The sequence below is a fragment of the Egretta garzetta genome, unplaced genomic scaffold (assembly GCF_000687185.1).
Source record: "Egretta garzetta isolate BGI_Z169 unplaced genomic scaffold, ASM68718v1 scaffold72, whole genome shotgun sequence".
NCBI classification, from domain to species: Eukaryota; Metazoa; Chordata; class Aves; order Pelecaniformes; family Ardeidae; genus Egretta; species Egretta garzetta.
Window position 1 is genome coordinate 33,223 of NW_009259032.1, and position 21,668 is coordinate 54,890.

Here is a 21,668-nt window from a genome sequence, read left to right on the forward strand (position 1 = left end):
TTACCTGTTTTGGCTGTTCTATGATTTGAAGATATGGTCCATCTGCTAACATAAAAGAAAGAAAAGTCTTAGTAGAAATTGTATTTCTATTACTATGACATATAAATCACAGGGGTAAAAGTGATATTCTTGAATGTCTTGAGATAAAATTTTTGAAAGCACTTCAGCATCTTCAGAACTTGAATTTTAATAATTTAATCACTTGGCAGTCTGTCATTTACATTCTGTAAGACCAGTTGGAGTAAGAAAGGAAGGATTAACTCAAGAAAGTTAATTTTAGGTCAGAGGGCCTAAATGGGCAACTCTGATCACTCAGTTAAGACTCCCAAGGGTGAGTAAGAACAGGATCCTCCCCTTGCCACTGATAAGCAGCCTGGTCTTCCTGAGCTAAGGTTAACTTTTGTGTTTAAACCCTTTGGGCTCCAAATACTATACTCACAAGCTTTTAGCCCTAGGGCTTCCTACTGAATAGGTGCTTTTGAAAGTCTAGAGACAGCCAATGGGAAGCTCTGAGGTATGGGAATATAGGAGGAATTTAAGCTGTCTCAACATGCCCTAACACAGTCAGAACTGCTTTAAAAAAAAAAAAAAGGAATTGAGGAGACTAAACAATTTACATTCTTTTAATAATTTCATATACACTTTTAAATACACTGTTCTGCTGTGCCTCTTCGAGAATGATGCCAATACATAGGATTATGTTCTACTAAAATTCTATTTGCGTCTTTCAAAGAAGGCTTCCTTAAACAACTTTCAGTCTTGCACCACTCCCCGAACAATGGCTAACTTCATACCATAAACCTAATTCAAAATTCACCCACTTAAATAGCCTTTGAGCAGGCCCTAAATCCAATGAGAATTCAGTGCCATGAGAGTTAAGAATTCATTGCCCCATCAAAGCTAAGCTCCAACTCTGATTTTTTTAGATTATTTATGTCGAGAAGGAAAGCTCTCTCAGTGGATGGCTGTGAAATACCTCTTAAAATGCAAGCCACTCCCGAGTCTGAAAACAACAGTTCCAAGAGGTATGATTTCTTCCCTGCCGCTTGCTAAGCAGAGAAGAAGATTCGGATTTCAATGCTAAAAATTCAACTGTAGTAAAAGCAGATCCCAAATGACAGCTTCACTGTGAATACCTACACAATATTTTGCCAACTATAGAATCATAGAATGTTTTGGGTTGGAAGGGACCCCTAGGGATCATCTAGTCCAACCCCCCTGCAGTGAGATATGTTTCTGCCAGAATTATGTATCATCACTTATACTCTATTAAAGATGTTAATGCTAAGGAATCAAGCAAGCTTACTGGGACATGTGACACCTCTAAAGCAGACAAGCCACAGCTACGTGGCAGAACCTGCAAGCATATAAAACATACGGTACCCTGCCAACATCCAGGTGTGATCTGCCACCAAACAACTGCACCATCTGCAAGTACCATGCCATCCAGCTACCTCAACTAGGTAGTACTTGGCTTCAGCACAGAACTACATACTTGCATCAACTTTAATTTGCCAATAGGCCTAATGTTCACTGATAATTAAAAATGGCAAAGGATTCATTAATTTGTAATTCGTAGTATGACTACACGCATCCTTCTCAGCTCCTCAATACAACTTCACTTTAACAAAACAGATCTTCATGGCTTTAGTCGCATGGGTCTTAATTGAACAGGCTTCTCCCAAAATGAAAGTTTTGAGAAATATGCTAACAGATGGAATTAGTATTTTGCTGTTGACGTGAGCTAACTCAGCAACTGCTGAGCTTCATGCCAAAGTTATATTGCAAATGTCAGTCACAAAAATTTCACATATAAAGATAATTTATTTCCCAAGTCCAATATTCTTCCTGTGAAAAACACAGTGCTACAGTTGAAATCTTGAAGTCATGCAAAACAGCTGCCTCAAGACCATATACACACCATCTTACATTAGAAAGTATGAAAAACAGTTTGGACTTCAGAAAATTTAAAAGACGTAGAGTTATACTTAGTTTTGGTGGCTTTATGTTTTAGTTTTTGTCTGTAACATGGAGTCAAGATGAGGAGAGTTGGGTTTAAGCATTATATCAGCACTTAAATTTAAGACCTCTGTTCACAGACCTCTAACCCTCCTCATGCTTTAGGCATCAAGAATTTTATACTTTAACAATCCAGAGGCCTTGTATCTTCTGGGCACTGGCAGAAATAATGCACCTAAAATACAACTATGCAGTTCAACTTTCAACCAAGCCTCCAGGGCAGGATCTGCCAAGTAATTGTTCTTTGGCTGTTCTCCCCTTAGGAATTCATTTTCAAGGCATATACACTGGGATAGTATCAGCACAAAATACTACTGCTCTCTCTTAACAACAGCCAGAAAAGGAAGCGCTCTTTTATCGAACAGCTAAGTGGCTGCAGCAGTCCCCCAGGATGCAGCAGACCCAGGTTCCAATTTTTCCTCAGCATACCGGAATTCAAACTCCTAAGAGAGGGATATATACTATATTGGCATACTGGAAAGCTCAAGGGGAATTCTTCGTACTGCTGAAATAGTTTCACCTTCCATGGCTCTTGTGAAAACTCAGGAAAACGGAAAACTTAGGACTGTGATTCGTATGCCCCCTTGGAAAGATGCTTATAAAAAGCATACAAATATACTGATACAAAAAATCAAAATATCTTACATACTGATACTAGGAAAGTGCAAAAAAGGTGCAGCGTAAACATACAAAGGCAAATTAGATGCCTGTTTTCATTAATCCAGATTATACGAATCATATACCAATGTATTTAAAACAGTTTTGTGAGGTCTTATTTTAATCTTTGGGGTTTGTAACTAATCATTTTCTTTTTTACAATGGCTAAATAATTTGCTGGTATGGCATCTGAACCAGATCCAAGTAACAGTACAGAGAAGGCCCTCTAATGAAAGGCACTTAATTACATCTGCAATGCTATTTAAAAATAAAACAGCAATATTCAAAGTAACTTCCAAGCATAAATGGCATGTTATTTTGACTATAAAAAGGATTTTACTTAGTGAACGGTCTCATACAGCTGTCTTCACTAAACTGAATACTTTCCAGAAGTACCTTAGAGAGACAGCCTAACATTGGCTATGTATGGTTTCTTCTTTCTCCCTCTCATCCTTTCCCATGGGGAAAAGATGTTTAGTGTTTTGCACAGGAAGTTTTTAATATTTCATTTCTATTAGTAGGCATGTCTGGTCTAAGCAGACAGCAGGAACCTGAAGATGCACACCTTGTAAGAGGAACTAATAATGACAAGGTTTGTGGTGATCTTTTTGCACCTCCGTTCTAGGCTGCTTCAAGTTCTTGTTTAATGAGCAACCCCCTTTTAAGTGTTAAACAACCACAAGAAGGAACGCTACTTAATGCATAGCTTAAGTTCTACTTTTGCCCTACAGAGAGGCTGAAGCAGCACACAGTCATGGAGCTGGCCTCTATGCAGGGATGACTCTCATGGTTGCCAAGAGCCAAGTTTTGACATGAGCACTCCTCGCGATTTGCCTGGCACTGCTGCAGTCAGGAGGGCTAAGAACTGCAACTAAAACACGCAGTCCTCCAGCCTGGAGGGGGTTTGGTGCAGACTGCCACATCCTGGGTATGCCTCGGTGCTTCCTTTTCTGTCTTCTCGCCTCAGTTGCCACAGACCAACTCGCATCCCACTGCCTCTCCTCCAGCCTGAGTCACAGTCCCACTTCCCCACATCTTCTTCAACTGCTACATTTCTTCATTTTCCTTCCTGCCTGAGTCAGAGGCCCTCCTGCATCTTGACACTCCCACCACTTACATTCTTTCTTCCTCTTGACAGGCCTCACCCTGCACACACACTTCCCAAAGAAGCATCCATCTTAGGCTCCCGCTGGGTTCCTTCTTCCCATCACAGCAAAGTCAAGAAAAAAAAAGGTCTGTGAGATTGGTGGGATATCCCAGGCAAGCCTGGCAGCACCACAGGACTAGTCGGGTCCTTTATCTAACATCTTACCTAGTAGCTGAAGCCATTCAATTTAACCTGCAACCAGCTGTGGTCAAGTCCCCCCGTCACCTCCTCTCTGTTAGTGGGTGCCCCAGAACAGGCATCTCACCTTTGTAATTGTGTGCTGTTTTGCTCTGTGGACATGGATGAAAACACTCATAGACTCTAGGTTTTGACTGTTAAATCCAACACCAACCCTACTGTGTCCACCCTGGCAGTGGTACCTTGCCGCGAAAAGCTCAGACTCTAGATCTAGCATCTTACTCTTCCCTGAAGGTCTATCATAGCATTTATATGTCTTCCCCCTCAGGGATTCACCTGCATGGGAACTCTCTCTAGCATCTCCAACTCTGCAGTGTTCAAAACATGACGTTTATAGCAAGCAGGACACAGGCTTTGCTTAACCTCTCTCTTCCCTCCGTTCACTCTTCAAAATACAAGCACAGAAGATCTAGAAAAAACACCAGCAGCAGTATGCAAGTCTGCTTGCACTTCTGAGGATTAGGGCCACTGCTATGGGACAGGGAAAATGAACACTCATCTAATTCTTGGTGACAGTCAGGCTTCCTTGAATCTCTTCCTAACACTCTCTCTCTCTCAAAAAAAATTATAAAATAAAGTTTTTTGTAAGTGCCTTCTTTTTCCCTCTACACCATCCTCATTTCTCAAAAGCAAGCATCACAGAGAGTTTGGGCAGTGGAGGTTAAAAAAACATCATAAAACTGTAACTTTAACAGCCTCCAGGCCATACTGTTCAGCTGCTAATGGCCCTGCTTCAAATTCACAGGTTTAGTCTGACTGCAATAAAATAACCCAACAGCACTTCAATGCCAGCAGCTAGTTAGACCAGTGCCCCTAAAAACCAAAACCATTAACTAGTTCCCCAAACCATCTATAACTGGCACACAGATTACTACTATGTTATGTGGTTGTAGATGGCCTTTGTATATTCAGGAGGAAGTAGGAAACACCCAGAATTATAAAATGCTTTGCTCAGAGCTCTGCCTGTTTCCTCTCCAATTTAAAGCATTGCTTTGTCTGTCTGCTACACAGTGGACATCACACTGATGCGTATCTGCTTTTACACCGCCTAAATACGTGCCATGGATAATGTTCCCTCCATCCCTGATGCCACTGAGGATTAGTATCTAACTCTCAAAGGCAGGATTCTTCCCAACGAGCCAAAGAACAAGCTGACGCTGTGATATACTGCCCTTGCTGCTGGAGGTGTTTTAAACCCACAGCTCAGTCCTGCAGTTTGCACTGTTATGGTACTTGTTATAGCTACATCTTTTTGTCACTAAAGGCACACAGAGACTACTCTTTCTAGATTTAGATGTAAATGCAGAATTTGAACCACGTATCTATCTACTACAGCTTTACAGCCAAAATAACCAAGCCTAATTTTTACTTAAAACTGACATATGTGAGAGCGAAAAAGAAGCAAGCGAAGACACTCAAGCATAGTCAACCTCATCAAGAAAATCCTTGCCCTGACATTTCAAAGTTTTTCTACTATAACTGTAAATATTAACATAACTGCAGAACATCTATCTTCAGAAAGTCCCCAAATTCCCCAGCTATTTGTTGATTCAGCTACGCTGGCATGATATGGCAATCCACAGTTACATATTGAACCTGCCTGCCAATGTAATAAGTCTGACGTTGTGCGTTTATGAATGCACAGACTGAAAGATGTAGGCACCGCACCAAATCATGAGCAACAATTAATGTCTTTGGTTCTTTCTGTTTAAATCATCCAACTGTCCTAAGAAAAATCCTTTTTAGAACACTTAATTGACCCTCCCAATATCTCGGCAGGAAGAACTTTCGGAAAGTCCTGCATGAATTTTTAAGTGGCATTGCTGTGTAGAAAGAAATCATTAGTTCCTGCTTGAAACAACTAAAGCATAATATATAAATTATTACATTACCTTATAACTGAAGATCTAGTCCACAGTAACAACACACCAGTTTCAAGCAGGGGAGGAAGTAAGAATTACAGTGATACTACTCAAGAAAGAAAATCACTATGGCATCATCAGATGGCACTGAAATGATCAACTTTTCCTAAAGCTTACGATTAACTTTTTGCGTGCGATAACCTGAAATCCATGATCCTTTATTAAATCCCATTTTGTACACAGGGAACTTGCCGCATATAGTGCAGCCGTGGACAAGAGCAGCACCATTAGTTTTCTCTGACTCCAGAACTCAATGAATTCTTGACTCCCCCACATGGTTTTAAAACCAGATGTTTTCTAGTTTAGACAGGACATAGATATCTTAAAATCAGTTTTATATAACTGAATAATTTGTATGGAATGAGTCTGGCATGAGGAGCATAGAGCAAGCTTAAAAGGTACGTGTAAAAGAGATCGTTATGGGGAAATCAAAATTCCAATAACCTTATTTGTTCCTGTGAGAACAGTGAAAAAAACCCCTTGGTATACAATGCACAAGCCCTTTAATCCTACACAGATGAATCTTACTGAACAATTCTATCTGCCTTAATAAAAACAGACTGCAAACAAATGATTGCAACATTAATTTGTTGGATGCTTGTCCATATTTGTCAAGAGCTTTGCTCATCAGTACATTTCATCCTGAAACAAAATTATCTGTACCATATGTTTCTTGATCTTTCCTCACTACTGTTCAGTCAAGAAAACTTAAATATGGTTTAAACCAGGAAACACTGAAAAGTAAGCATGTCTTAACTTTTATTTTTAAATCAGCATTTACTGTTACTTACTACTTAGGGTAGAATTTTACTTATGAAATAAAAAGCTAATTGCTTATTTAATTTTACTCTTCATAGCTTCACCACTGTCAAATGTACCAAATATTGCGAACAAGTCATTTGCATTTTCAACAAAAGAAAGCAATCTGTGATACAGAAGACACCAGCTATATCCTTATACAACAGAGTCCAACAGATCAACAACAAAGTTGTCGTGTTAAAAGACATTAATAACTATATTGGAGATATATATGAAGAAAACCCTCATATGCTTAAATAAATTTTTTATTTCCTTCCTCCTTTCATATAATAAAGTAAGCAGGAGAAACAGAGTTTTCTAAATCAAGCAAGAAATAATACTTATAAAGAAATTTAATAAGTAAAACCAGACCAAGATTGTTCAAGCAGCTAATACTGGCTGAGATGTAACACACTTCTATTTGATATTCCTGTTCTGGAACCACACTGGAAGAACTGTACATCAGACCTTTGCAGAATACTATTTACTTATTTTCAGCAGTTGCTTGCAAAATTTGACTCTGAACTTTCAAACTAGTGTTATTATTCAGGAAATTGTCAGGTACTTTTAATACCAGACTGCCACTTTACAGGAAACAGAGAAGTCACCAAGAAGGAAAAACAGATTCTAGTGATACAGGAAGTTGAACATACTCTACGTTTTATTAGTGAAAAACAAGCACCCTAAGAATTATTCCAACAACTGAAACACTTTTCAAAAGAAAAAAGTACATGTTCCACTCTGCAAACTGGCAATACAAACATGCAGGTCACTGAAGATGCAAATTTAGAAAAAAGTACAAAATAACTTATAAAAATTAGGTCACTCAAACTCTTTGGTCACTCAAACCATTTAATTAATCGAAACTTCCAGTTTCTGTACAAGCCAAAAGAAAATCAGATTTGCCTCACTGTTGAAAGTTTCATGAAAGTAAGAAAGTAATTATAAGTCTAGTTGACAACTTCAGGATTGAGTATTATGAAATACAAGATTGTAAGCAAAAAAGCCTCTGAAAAGAACTTCACAGAAAACCAAACCGGAAGAAACAGCAGGACAATAGCACAATCAAATAGCAACAGTTCCTACCTGTTCGTAGTGGTAAGTCTGAAGTGATGTAATTTGTGTTATTAAATAATGGATTCATTCCCATTAACGGATCCATTGCAAACATCTATATGGGAAGAAAATACAATCTTCATCACTACATATATACAGAATTTCATAAAGCATCTATCATCAAAGAATTTCAAAGTTCTCTGCAAATATTGAGACTGCAAACATCCCAGTGCAGTACATAAACATTTTGTATCTATTTTATTTTTGCTTGCAACAGCAGTGCAAGCAAAGCTGATAGTACTGACCAAGTTTCACCAATATCATGAGATCGCAATGAGCTCAGCACAGTTTCTAAGCATGCTTTTTGCTTACATGCACTAGCAGCTATAATTCAAAAGAGCTTATACGGTACATTCTGAAAATCTGACCCTAGAAGTCTTGCCCAAGGCCTTACTGAGAACCAGTGAGTTTTCATTTCCACTTCTGTGATTAAACCCCACCAGACTACATTCCTTATGTAAATATATTTACAAGCTCTAAAGCAAGAAAACAGTATGCCCAGGCTGAAGTTTAATTTTTTTTTTTTTTTTTGAATGCTGACATGTCTTAACTCACTGTAATTGCTGTCAGGTACAAATCTATCTTCTTCCAAAGTGGAACAAGCATAAAGGAGAAAATAGCTTCTTTTTGGAAATTAAGGTGAATAGAAATCATCTGTTCTTCACTCAAACTTTTCACTCAGGCACCATTCTCACAATTCAAATGAATCATGAAATGACCTAACGAGATCAGGAAGAGCTTCTGAAGAGCTAGGCCTACTGATCTGTGTAAGTAAAGGAACACTTTAGTCATCAGTGCCAATGCAAATTTCATAAAAAATGATACAAAGGGGCCTTTTAGGGCATAAGGGGCTTTATTTTCAGATAAAGTCCAATGTCCATCACAGAAGACATTTCAGAGCAAGTGTCACGGGCAGACAGGGCATAAAAATGAGTGTTTTTTCAATTCCTTCTTTCAGTAGACCTAGCTTTCCTTTTCATTCCAGCCATTTCACTAGCGGCAAGGCACTTCACGGGTCACATAAAAAACACCTTAGATTAAAAAAAGCCCAGATTTCCCCAAACCTGGCAGGCCAATAGCTAGAATACTTTTATATCTCCATGTTGTTAGGCCTAGGAAATGACAGGACAATGTGAGAGGAAGCCAAAACAGAGAGCTAGGAGAGAATACAGGGATATCGAAAATGCACAACTCCACTTACTTGGGGATCAGACACTCCTATAATATAGGAATCTTCTGCCATTTTAAGTCCTGAAACACAAAAACATGATCAGAACTCTCATTTTTTTCAACCTACAGACAGCAATAGAGAAACCTGAAAAATGTTAGTTAAAAGCCCTATCTCTGACCCTTCTTCTTATATTCATAATGTTAATGATTTCCAAAATACTCTTAAAATTCCCCAGTATTTGCAAGGAGCAGGCTAAGGACAGGATAGGCTAAAGCTAGGCTTTTCCATTGCCTGCTCCCAAGCAACTGAAAATTGCAGTCTAAGTCCTGAAGTCAAAATTTATTAAAATCAGGAATTAATTTGTTTCTGTCTTTGCTCTGACTATTCTGCCATTAGAATTTAGGCAAAATCATTATCGTAGTTTAGCAAAAGCAGGACTCTGCATTTTTACACAATAAAAAGTCTTCTGAGCGTTCATGAATGAACCCCAACGGTTTTCTTGTAAAGCATTACTAAATGCAAGATAAAGATCCCCGAGAAAGAACATGCAGTATTTTTTCTTTAAATAAAAACTGGAGTCAAACATTGACTAATGTTGGACACCTTTATTTCCAGAGGTCCACAAGTGCTTGGCAGCCACAACAACTCAGTGCTGACAATGACAATTATGGATGTACAACATACCTAGCCCTCTGTCACGGGTCTACATGGAAATGCCAGACACTGGGAAAGTCTAGCATGGCTTAGTTTTCCCAGGGCCAGCAGCTAGCCAGTAACAGAGCCTGGAATTTTTCTTAGGAATTTACCAGGTCTATTATAAAATACTAGTGTTACTTCTTTTCATGTAGACGTTATTGAAAGAATTTAAATTTTACTTATGTTGATCTCACTAAAAAAGGCTCTCCAAGGGAACACCCGAAAATAACTGTAGTGACTATTTCAAGAGACTCATGACTGCATGCAAACAGACACTTTAAATAAAGTTAATAACTAACAGAAGATAGAAACATGACACTGGCTCGCACATTCTACCACAATGAACATGAGACATGATTTCCAGCAAAGCAAAGTGAACTGTGAAAACCTACCGCCCTATGACGGAGAGTGGCAAGTGATCAGGATCAGTAAACCAGTAAAGAAAAACTGAGTCACCATGTACCTTCTACAGGAACTAGAAAGGCAAATATTAAAAAGAAAATTGGAACACTCGGGTACTTGACTTTGATGGAGGCTCAATTCAACTTGTTAACAAGCTCCAAAGACAACATATAGCTACCTGTCCCACACAAGTAGAAAATGAAAGAAAATTTAAAATGGAGAAATAGAGACACTTAATACCTAGATGACTTCCAAGAAAAAGAGGTCCATGAGGATAAAATTATTTTTTTAACCAAGAAAATAAAAGTACTCAACTGTCTCTAATTCGATTTTAGAGAGAAATATTTACTGGGTAATATTTATTTGTAATATTTGAGCAAATATCAAATAACTGGTCATAAGATTTCAGCCAAACATGAATAACAGACATAACAAGCAGCCACAGTCATCCATGCTGTATGCTGTACTTCATCACCTAATACATTGGGATTTCAGCAATATAAAAAAATAACGGTCAATCACATTATCTCACAGGCACATTCTGCAAAGCATTATTTTCATCAATAATTTGCTACTAATCTTTATGGAAAAAAGTCAACATACAACGCATAACAAAACCTTCAGCACTCAACAAACTTTACTAAGATGTTTTTATTTGACAATTCCATTCCACAGAAAGAATATAACCCTCATCACCAATTGACAAGTTACTGAAATCACTGAAACAACTGTAATTTAGTTTTTGGCAAATACTTCCCAGTTAAAGATGTAGATATTTCAGAAAATGACCTGAAGACCTCAACAGCCAACATTTTTAGGAAGTGTCAGAAAATACCCACCCTGCTGATGCACACTGATTAGGTAACTGAGTGCAAATGCCAGATTTTTTCTGCATAAACACAATAAAAACTGGTCCTAAAAGTTGTTTTGTGATCTCTCATATTTAATCACTTACTATTTCATGAGTCACATATGCAAAACTGTGTTCCAAAATACCTAAAGTACCCAGATAACATGGTAAATATGCTTGCTCAGAAAAAAGATTCTGAGGAGCTAATATGAATAGCATTTGCCCACTTGCCTGTTTGCTAAATGTATACTTCTTTGCAAAACTTTCAGAGCATCTCACAGCTTTGTCTGTAAGCCCAGTAGGATAAATTTAACAGCATGTTCCATTGTCTTTACCCTATTCTAGTTTCTCAGACTGCATCACTCACTCCAGCAGAACTCTGTGGAAGAAGGGCAGTTCTCACACCTGCTACGCTTCCTGGTCACATTTACAGTTTTACAATACATGACTTCAACTAAGTGGAAAAATATCACAGAGGCAGTATTTCTGAAAACTTTTCATTTAAAGTACTTTGATATAAAAATTAGAATCCACACAGAAATAACCCCTATAACTATCTGAATCGGTCCTTAAATTTCACCTCATCAAATTGGCCATTTCTGGCTTTTTGGCTGATGCAATGAACAATGTCATGACACCAAAGCAGCAGTCATTAAAGATGAACATTATGCTCAGAAGCGGGAAGGTAACTACCCACATACTACCCAGTTGCTGTAGGTATGTACTAATGAATTTCTAACCAGGTATTAAACACAATGTCTCTCGCACCAAAAGCGCAGGTGCCCCTTACTTGAGATCTTTTGTGTTCAAGAGTCAGCTGCAGTGTTTTGGGAGAGAGGTTAAAGACATTCTCCCTGGCTTGAATGCTAAACCAGTTTATTATAAACACACAATGATTTAGATGTGCAAACATATGCCTTTGTGTATGTAAACTGACACTTGATTGCCTTTTCAGGGCCTAGACAAAAATTAACCCAGCAGTTTAAAATTACTCCTCTAAATGACTGAAAACACTCTCAGTTTCACTATGTTTTGCCCTCTTTCAAAGCCAAACAAATGACAATGTTCCAGGAGCCCTAGTTCCAAATAGAATTTGTTTGCTTAGGATTTATTTAGTTAACAAGTCCCTAAGCATCCTCTTCTTACAAGAAAACTGGGGCAAATCCAGGGAGTCAATAACGTGATTAAAAAGCAAAAAGGCACTTACAGAAAAACAGACCCTAGCATTAATTGTATGACTTTTAATTGGCCTCTTCCCTTACTGCTTGAGTTTCTAAGTACCTTTCCTACATGCATTAAGTGGTAAGATTAGCATCTGCCACGAGTAGCTTTGTTCACTCTCTCTTTACATGAGCTGTATTTTGGGGCAGAGATTGGTTTTATCCAAGCTGTATCTGCTGCTATATGCGTCTTAGAGAAGTTAGGTCAAAACCACCTCTCTCTCATTTGAAGATGACTGGGATTAAAATTGCTTTGTGGAAGTTTGTGTTACCATATATGCCTGCTTCCCACATAATCTCTGGTTCCCACAAACTGTACTGCAAACTTGCACCTACAATAAAAAAATACCCCTACACCTGCAGACCACAATCAACCACGACAGTCTCCACCCTGGAGATCGTCTGAAGTCTTTCAGCTAATGGGGCACAGGAAACTAAACATTTCAACACACAGTATTTTTTAGTGTGAGAATTCAAATGTGGGTGAAGGAATGTCATGTAACTAGTCCAAAACCACACAGCTGTACCTACTGAGGGGTGGTAAGTGTGTATGCATGTACATAGGCACATGTGTGGATTATTCCTTTCTCCCCACAGCAGGCCAGTTGCCCTTGTGAAAAAGGTTAAAAAAAGGAGAAAAAGAAAAAGCCTAGGAAGATATATATGCGTACTCATACATGGAAGATGATGGGGTTGCACCAACCAACGAAACATAACGGCAGTTACTTTGCATCGCTGCTCCTCCTTAATAACCCAGTAATACCAGGTACAAGTAGGCACAGTTGGAAGAACACGAGTTCAGTTATTGTATTCTCAGTATTTGTTTTAAAGCTTCAAAAGGATCAGGCATTTAAAATGGAAACAACATAATTAATGTAGGAATGCTCTCATCCAGGAACAAGAGCTCTCATTTCTGTTTACCTCGATCATTTGATTTCAAATCTCTCTCCTGCTGTTCTCCAACATCCACTGTATCTAACTACCTCTTAAAAACAAAGACGGGTTTCTCTAACCAACTTTTGTCAGCCCCCTGATTTTTTTGAGTTCAGTTCCTTGCCCTGCTGTTCCTCTTCAACTTTCTGGCCTGAGTTTTAAAAAATGAGGTAAACCATTTTCCTCTTTGATACCAGTATCCAACCCGATACCTACAAATAGGGAATGAAACTTCTTCCTATCACCTTTCTAGAGACAAGCATAACTCAATGCAAATTTCATTACCTGTGAGGAAACAAGCTTTAATGTTTGATTCAGATACTAATAGTCCAGTTATTTCTGAAAACTTTTACAGACATCTTACTCAGCAGCTGCATGCCTTTTAAGAAACGAAGACTTTAAACGTCATTCTTTTTCTTTCTAGCTTTGCTCTCATTATGGCCTGGCTAAAAACCTGAACAGTATATACACTAACAGATTAGGAAGACTTCTTATTCCTCTGAGCAGGAAACAAAATTATTTGAGTATTACCCTAGGTAGTTGAACAACCTCCTCCTCCCCCCAAAAAGAAATTTTAGTACCCCAAAACTATCTATTCATGTTTCAAAGCATACCAGCACACTTACTGATGAAGCTAACATTTCACATCAGATCAGAAAAAAAAAACAAACCACCAAACAGGACATATGCTTCCTTTCCTGGACCTTCAGAGAGACAGACATGGTAAGCAGGACTTTTAATCTATGTTCTTTGAATATAAATGTACTTTCAAAATCAGTTTGGAGAGATGAAGGACAAACAGTATCACCAACTTCTTTACACCACAAAGACCTGCCTCATCATAAAAGAGGGTAATGCCTGGTAGAAACTCTTATCAGCCACTAATTTCTTTCAAACTTTCTGTACTTTGAGCTAACCAAACAAAATAAAAGCATATAAACTGATGTGACAGGATGCCAATTATATCCTCAGAAAATGAATGCAAAAGGGTATCTCCCTGCTGTTGTTTTAGAATACAAAGAATCTACTCATCCTTTCTAAAACTTGTCCCTTATTTTTTTAATTAGTTCAGTATAAAGATTGAGTTCAGGACAGATTAGTATGTTATGGAAGAAGGTTTGGTTATAGCACAGAGCAGTTTAACAGGATAGAATTTAAGGCATATTCTGCAGAAAGTACACTGAAGATATGTATGTTAGTGAATCATGGTATTTATTACCCTGAGTTCATTATACTTGTGAACTGGAATTAGTCTGATGGTTTAAGTAAATTTCTGTGTTGAAGAACATCCATCTCATTCTTCATGAGACATTTTACATCAACCTCTTCTCACCTGTCAAGGCTAGGATTCAGAAAGAAAGCCTCAAGATGAGAAACAACTACGACACTCTAGCTGACGTGATACATTGAAAGCACAGTTCTTTCTACAAGTTTGCTAGCAGAGTGTTTTTTCTCTTTAACTTGGCCTTCACTGGAATTTACTTGTTAAAAATAAACTTCTTTAACTGGACACTGAATGAAAGTCATGACATTCACTGTGATTATGCTGTTATCCTGTTTATTTTGCTTATTTTAATGAGAGGCATAAGGATGAAAGAGAGACAAAGACATTTGTGGTTTATGTATTATATTGTGAATATATTTTTGCTACATCAGGGCTGTAAAACATGGCAGAGTCTCTGACTGCAGAGAACTATGTTCTTAGGAACAGCATCAAGTTCTCTGAAATCCTGTAGCAGCTATGAAATACTGAGGTAGAAACAGTAACTGTTGTACTGTACAATCTCCACAACATGTTTTACCTGGTATTGTTTACTTCTTTTAGAGCCAACTATCTGTCCTTGAGCCTTGCTTTTCTATCCTTTGCAAAACATAATCTGTGTAGAGACAATTGGTTTAGAGATCAGCATTTCCCAAATGGAGATGCTGGGAAATGTATTGTGCAATAGACGCTGCAAGTTGCTGGGTCAGGGCTAAAAGCAGGACAAGAGCTGCCGAGATGATTTTGGCTAGAGGACAGAGCAGGCTGCTCTGACAGAACAGAGATACTGATCCAAGACGTTCAGCCTCAAGCCTTCATCACTGCAGTGCCTTCAAAGGCAGGATGCTGCCCATCCCTTTCAATGCCTGTCCTTTTCACCTTAGCTCTGGCCACCTCCTCTCAACTTCAGCCAGCACTTCATTTCCCTTGTAACCCAGTTATTTTTCCCAAAATACTGGGAGCGCAGCTGCAGAGCAAAAACTTTTGGTGCAGAATATATTCTTAGAGAAGCACAGGTTGGGGAAAAAAGGAAGTTTGAGAACTGCTGTTTTCTACCTCTGCACAAAATAGCAGGCCATACATATACATAGCCTTAGGTCTTTTGACACTTCAGAGGACACACAAGTTGGGTCATGAACCTACAGCAGTTACATGGACAACCCATAGTTGAAGCTGCGCATGTCCTAAACACTTTAGTTTTTGCAGGCTGAATAAAATATGCCTTTCTTAAGAAAAATAAACCGTGTTCTTGTTAAAAGCAATGTAATAACAGTGGGAATATTGTACAGGCAGGATTCCAAACAGTTGCTGGCATTTTGAACACATATTGTCCAAACCTGCTTAAAGCAGGTCTACACAACTAAACTCCCAACAGCTGTTAGCGACCTGTACCTTGTACTTCCATTACTGTTGCCATTAATGAAGCTGCTGCAGAGGAAAATTTTCTGCAGAGGGAGAGTAAGAAGAGGGGAAAGACTGCCCAAACACTAATCAAGCAAAATCTTAACACAGAAAACGTTTTACCAATGGTTATTTTATTTACATTGTTCTCAGCTACTTATTTTGATTGCATCCACTTTAATAAATCATAGTGTTCCTGAAGTCCCCATGCAAAGGTTAAGACTGGACCAAAGATTTATCATTTAGATGAATGCTGTCCTGATGCATAGTCTGGAAAAAATGGGAAAATGTAAGCTATATACACATACAGACATTTTTCTTTTTAACATAAAAGAAAAAAAGAGTGCTACAGACAGCAAATCCCTGGATTATTCAAAATAAGAGGTGATAAACAGCTATAGTATTCTGAAATATACAAAGTAAACAGAACCAAAATATTAAGGGAAGATCCTGCATACTTTCACTCACATTACTGGCATAGATCTCTTAAGCAAAAACACAAAAGAACAAGCATTTTAGAAACCATGAGAAATGATCGCTAACCCACTCAAGTTAACAAGGAGCCCCATCAACTATGGTTTTTTGGAAGGGATTTTAACCCAGTAATAAAATGGACTTGAAATTTGAAGTTTGCCTTTAAATGTTAAAAGTTTACCGATATGTCTTCCCTCATCTATGACTTCAATACTTGGGGGTAGATGGGGTGTTTTAAGGAAACTGTATTCTCAGTATAAAACTCAACAACGCTCAATTTCCGCAAAAGCGGCACACGGAAGTTGTATTTTTTACTTTCCTTCAGCTGCTACAAAGACGTGTAATCTCTGAATAAAGATTTGAGTATAATTTCTCAGTATACAAGTGAGAAAAGGTTTGTGCAGAGCAGCATTTTTATCAAAGATACTTTCCTCTGCAGACTTTTTCTCATCCATAGACTGTTGCAGCTGCAATAACACGACATAACCCTAAATGACACTGTTTGTTTTTCCAATATAACAACACAAATTGCCTCCTCTTGCTATTAATTAAGCCTGCTTATTATTTCCTGTTGGGTGGGACCTGGGAGTTCTGTGTATTTTTAAAATTAAAAAACTGTTTAAATTAAAATTTTCAAATATTTTCAGTCATGAGCAGATGCATTATTGGACAAGAGTATAAAAACTACAAAACATTCAGGAAATTAAATCAATCACAAGTAGTAAAGAGTTTTCAGAAGTGTGATGCTCTGAATCAGAATTGTTGGGTGCAGAATTATTGCAGGAAATCTAGACTCAAATTTATCACACCAGATAACTACTAAATTTGAAGAAAAATTTGTAGCACGAGCAAATTCATTTGGCAAAGAGTAACTGGACTACCTGAATGGTTGCTTTATTAAGTATCTTTACAAACAGAATTTTTGTGTTTTATTGCTTTCCCAAATGTCAAAGCAGTGAACTAGTATGAAAAGAGGAAACACTAAGATGCCAGAAACATATAAACTGTTTTTCCAGGATATTGTTAGAATAAAATTAGAATGTTTTTGTTAAAACACATTCAAAGCAACTTAGACCAAAGGAATAAACAGTATTCAAATGTATGGCAAACATACTCTGGTATATGTATAATGCTAAGTATATGTAAAAATGCCGAGGTTTGACAGAGCAAAACAACTCCAGTAACTACACTCTATTTTAGCCACGTGGGGTGGTAATGCTACTTGAACTAAGCTGAATATCATGTTGAAATGCTGTTACTTTTTCCTACAGATTAGAAAGAATCACTGAATGTTCTTTAGAAGTAGTTCTAGTTCACACAAAGTTGCTCATCAAAGTCAAATTGTAAGTTAAAAAGCCACACATACCCATTTCGTAAGCCTTAAGTGTAATGAATCATCAATATTAAACAGCAAACCTTTTCCTTTGGGGGGGGGGAGGGGGGAGGGGGAGGAAAGAACAGCATTTCTGAGAAGCCAAGTAACAAGCAAACCCAAGATTTCAGAAGTCCAGTTCACATAAGGTTTGCTGTATCACCAGGTACTTTCACACAGGTTCTGGGGTCTAACTGAAGACACAGTCCCTCATTTCATGAACAATGACACCAGAGGAGGGCTCAGAAAATAGAAAGGGCTGTTACCACTGCAATCACAAAAGTCAGCTAAGGGACTCTCTGTGTCCTTTTGGTTTCTAACAGCCACTGAAAATGTAACATGACAGAAACAGTCAGTTAAATAACACCAGCAAGTGGAACCAAACAGGTAGAACAGAGTCCAGGGCCATTACAGTTATACCCTAGGTTTCAAATCTACAGGTGCAAAGTGGTTACTAAGGCTTTTTTTGCTGTTGTTTTTTTACAAAGAAATAGTAAAACTCCTGCAGCCTTAATTTTCTACAGTAGACTATAACAAAAACCACTTAGACTAAACTGAGACCCAAAAAACTTCTGCTCACTTTGGTTTTACTTCATTTTTGTGTTAAAATCTGTATGAACAGACAGAAATATGACCTTTAATAGAAGCAAACAAAAAACAAAACAAAAACAAACAAGTGCAAGCAACACCACACAACTCAGACCTACTTTGCTCTTGATCTTTTGATACCAGTACAGTTTACCCGGATGATGTAATGAAATACAGAGGTATTTTAGTTTAGCTAACTCTGCATTTTAAATGAAGAAAAAAAATATATCTGGCACTGCTTTTCAAAAGAACATAAACATTGAAAGGGGGAAAAATGCTAGTAGTAGCAACAGTAGCTTCCTCCTTGCACATGGCTGTCAGCTCCACCTAAATTCTAAACAAAGGATTTTACCTTGAGACTAGAATAATTTGAAACATCTTTTAAGGCCTTACTTCTGAAACTGTCAACAGTGCTTCAGCAAAATAGACAGATTTTAATGAAAGCAGTGAAGACGACTCACTGAATTATTTCTGTGCTCAAAATTAGATGCAAACTTAGTGCCTGACTGACCTAAGGGCACAGTTAATGACAACTGTAATTATGATCTTATCAATGTAAAACTTCATAAAAGTTCACAGCTTATTCAAAGGACATCAAATTACAACTTCCACTTCTAAAATACCTGTGTTGGAGTTAAAAGTGACCAAACCCAGGAATTTCTTTTTCATTACTTGCCTGAAACATTCTCTCCTCTTTGTTTTATAATAGCTGTGCTATTTTGTGTCTGAGAACCAAAGAAAAGCTATCAACATGTTGGAAAAAAAATTTTAACTTTAGATCTAGTTTTCATTAGTTGCTTAGGGAAATGAGTAACGATTTTTTTAAGACTAATACTTCTGGTTTTAGAGTTGGCAAACATTTACAGCATGGAAAGGTGAGATGATTTTAGCAAGGATATTTTGAAGCAACCTATGAAAACACAGAAATCTCTGAAGATCGTGGAATTTTCTCATCACCAGCTACATCAGAAAGCCAACTGTTAAGTCAGTAAAAAATATACTGTCTTTCACTGTACCTTTGCAACTTCAAAACAACATTTACTTTGTATGCATATAACTATTGAGGAAGCCTTGAACTTTCTGGTCAGCATAGAGCATCCTTGACAGTAAAGACTCATAGGCCTTCAAACTCGGTTCCTGTCCTTCCAGGCTCAGCAATGACAAGCACGATAACATGAATTCCTAACTGCACTTATTTCTGGAGTTTCCATGTATTGATGAGACAGTAGCATGGGAAGATTTTGGTAAAAGGCAATGATGAAAAGGAGGAGTATTGTTTACATGAAAACTCAAAAATCTATTAATTAGCAAGTTTGCATGAGTGATATTTATTTGTAGGTATCCATTACTGAAGTCACATAATGCCAGCTCAATGAAAAAAGGTAAATTTAGTATTAAAATCGATTTTTAAAGTCAAATACATAGTAATGGAGAAACAATTAAATAGCTGTTTTTCAATAAATGAAGTAGGAAATTTTAGAATGTGCATATAAATAAAGTATCAATGTCTGCTTTCCACTCTCTCACCCTCTGCCCTTGTTCTCTCCCCCAGCACACTTTTTTTTCCCAGCAAACTTTTCTGATTCCAAAACAGATACGACAAAAACATTGCTAAGTTGCTGACTGAACTAAGCGTCTACAGGTATGAAGTTTATCTGCTACAACATTATTTTTTAAAAACATACAACGTGACACAAAGTGATACAAAGCTGTTCTCAGTTTTACCCACCTTAACTGTACTCAAAGCATATTCATTACTTGCCTGAGAAAATAATTTCATGTTTTGATGACTCTACTGCTGATTGACACTTCTTTCTTTAAAAAAGGGACAAAAGGCAGAAAGAAAAAGGCTTTTTCCCTTCCGTTGGGAAATTATTTAACAGATCTTGCACATGTTTCAGCACCAAGTTTCCTTGAAATCTCCACACTCTGTGGCAGAACCTAATTATAATGTTTCAGCATAAAGGTCAGTTAAATTCTTAAGGTCTTAAACTCTAAAGCCAGCGAAGTTTAGGGAACAGAGGATCTACCTCTGGATAGTTACAGGCTGCTTTTTCCTCTTTCGTTTTCTCAATTAAACTGTAGTCATTTCTGTAGATTACAAAACACTGCAGACAGGATGACGTCTTAGAATGACGTCTTTGCTAATGCTTTCCTAGAATGGGCAGCTACATTCTCTTCTGAAAGAATAAAAACACTTTGACTGAAATACAATTTCAAAAGCTGATTCTTCACCGTACATAGCACAGAGACTCTGGATGTCAATAAAAACAGAGAGCTGTATTTTCAACTCTATTCTGTGAGCTTGGAAGTGGTGGTGTAGCACCTTACAGCACATAAGGCACAAGGGGATCTGGCAGAGAATTCGTCCACTTAGTACTAATTTTTTCTGTGAACAGAATGAAGAGAAGACGTCCAAAGCACAAAACATGTCAAATATGACTGGCACTTTAAAACTATTAAAAAAACCCAACCTGTATTTATTTTAAAATGTTGTTCTTTGGCAAGAATTTTGAGCTTTTTAAAACAGAAAGTTTAAATGCAGCACCAGAGTTGCCTACAAAGCCTTATTTTGCAAATGCTTACAGGCACTCATATTTACTTATTTGAATGAAATTACATAGCAGCACACTGCATTATGGTAACGGCCAAATAACACACAGCTCACCTGTACTACAGTTCAGAAATAATACTCCCATTTCGTGTTCACATAAAGTAACAGTGCTTCTTTATCGAAGTTACCACCAAAGCAGAGAGCGTCAATAGGTAAAAAAAAAATATTTGCGATGATGAAAAGTTGAATATTCTTGGGTTTAAGGTCAAATGTAACAGAAGGATCAGTCTGATAATGTTCCTTGTCAGTGAAAACTTCCCAGTTTCATCACTTACTACTAAATTGCCTTCGAAAAAAATCCCTATTTACTACCTTTGAAAGTAGCCTTTATTTACACTGTGCGTGACACTTGGCAAGCCCCACCCAAGACCAGGACCCCAAAAGTTGCCGGCAGCAAACCTACGTTCGCATGGTAACCGCCTGTTTTTTCAAGGCCAGCCGGCGACTGTACCGCACCGGACGCTGCCAACTTGTGCCTCGGGTTAAGCATACATGGCACCTTCGAAACCAAAAGCATAAAAAGCAGCACCTCCTTTGCCTGCCAACACCCACTATATGGCCAGCAGAAGCGGGGCTTTCAAACTTTTTCATTTTACTTGACAGACCCTCACAGACACCCCTTCCTAGCTAGGAAGACCCCTATAATACATCAGCAGAAAAGCCTACCGTGTGCTTAAAAATAATAAATCACGGAAGAGGCGTGAGGCGGTTCGTGCGCTAACAGAGTGCAGTTTTTCAAATCCACAACAGAAAGGAAAGCGAGGTGGCAATCGCCCTTTCCAGAAACTCGGCGCCGGGAAGAAGGGGGTGTCCGCCTCCCCGGCCACGC

At 38.0% G+C, this 21,668-nt stretch overlaps 1 protein-coding gene across 1 annotated transcript in view; it reads right to left on the reverse strand.

The window, feature by feature from the left end:
- NFKB1 (nuclear factor kappa B subunit 1) overlaps nucleotides 1-21,641 on the reverse strand; it is a 50,282-nt gene extending 28,641 nt beyond the window's left edge. The window contains 5 exon segments of the mRNA XM_035890332.1: nucleotides 5-45; nucleotides 7,828-7,912; nucleotides 9,059-9,108; nucleotides 20,894-21,140; nucleotides 21,203-21,641. Of these exon segments, the coding sequence (XP_035746225.1) occupies nucleotides 5-45; nucleotides 7,828-7,912; nucleotides 9,059-9,108; nucleotides 20,894-20,924 (207 nt within the window). The 5' untranslated portion in view covers nucleotides 20,925-21,140; nucleotides 21,203-21,641.
- Nucleotides 21,642-21,668: the final 27 nt, after the last annotated feature.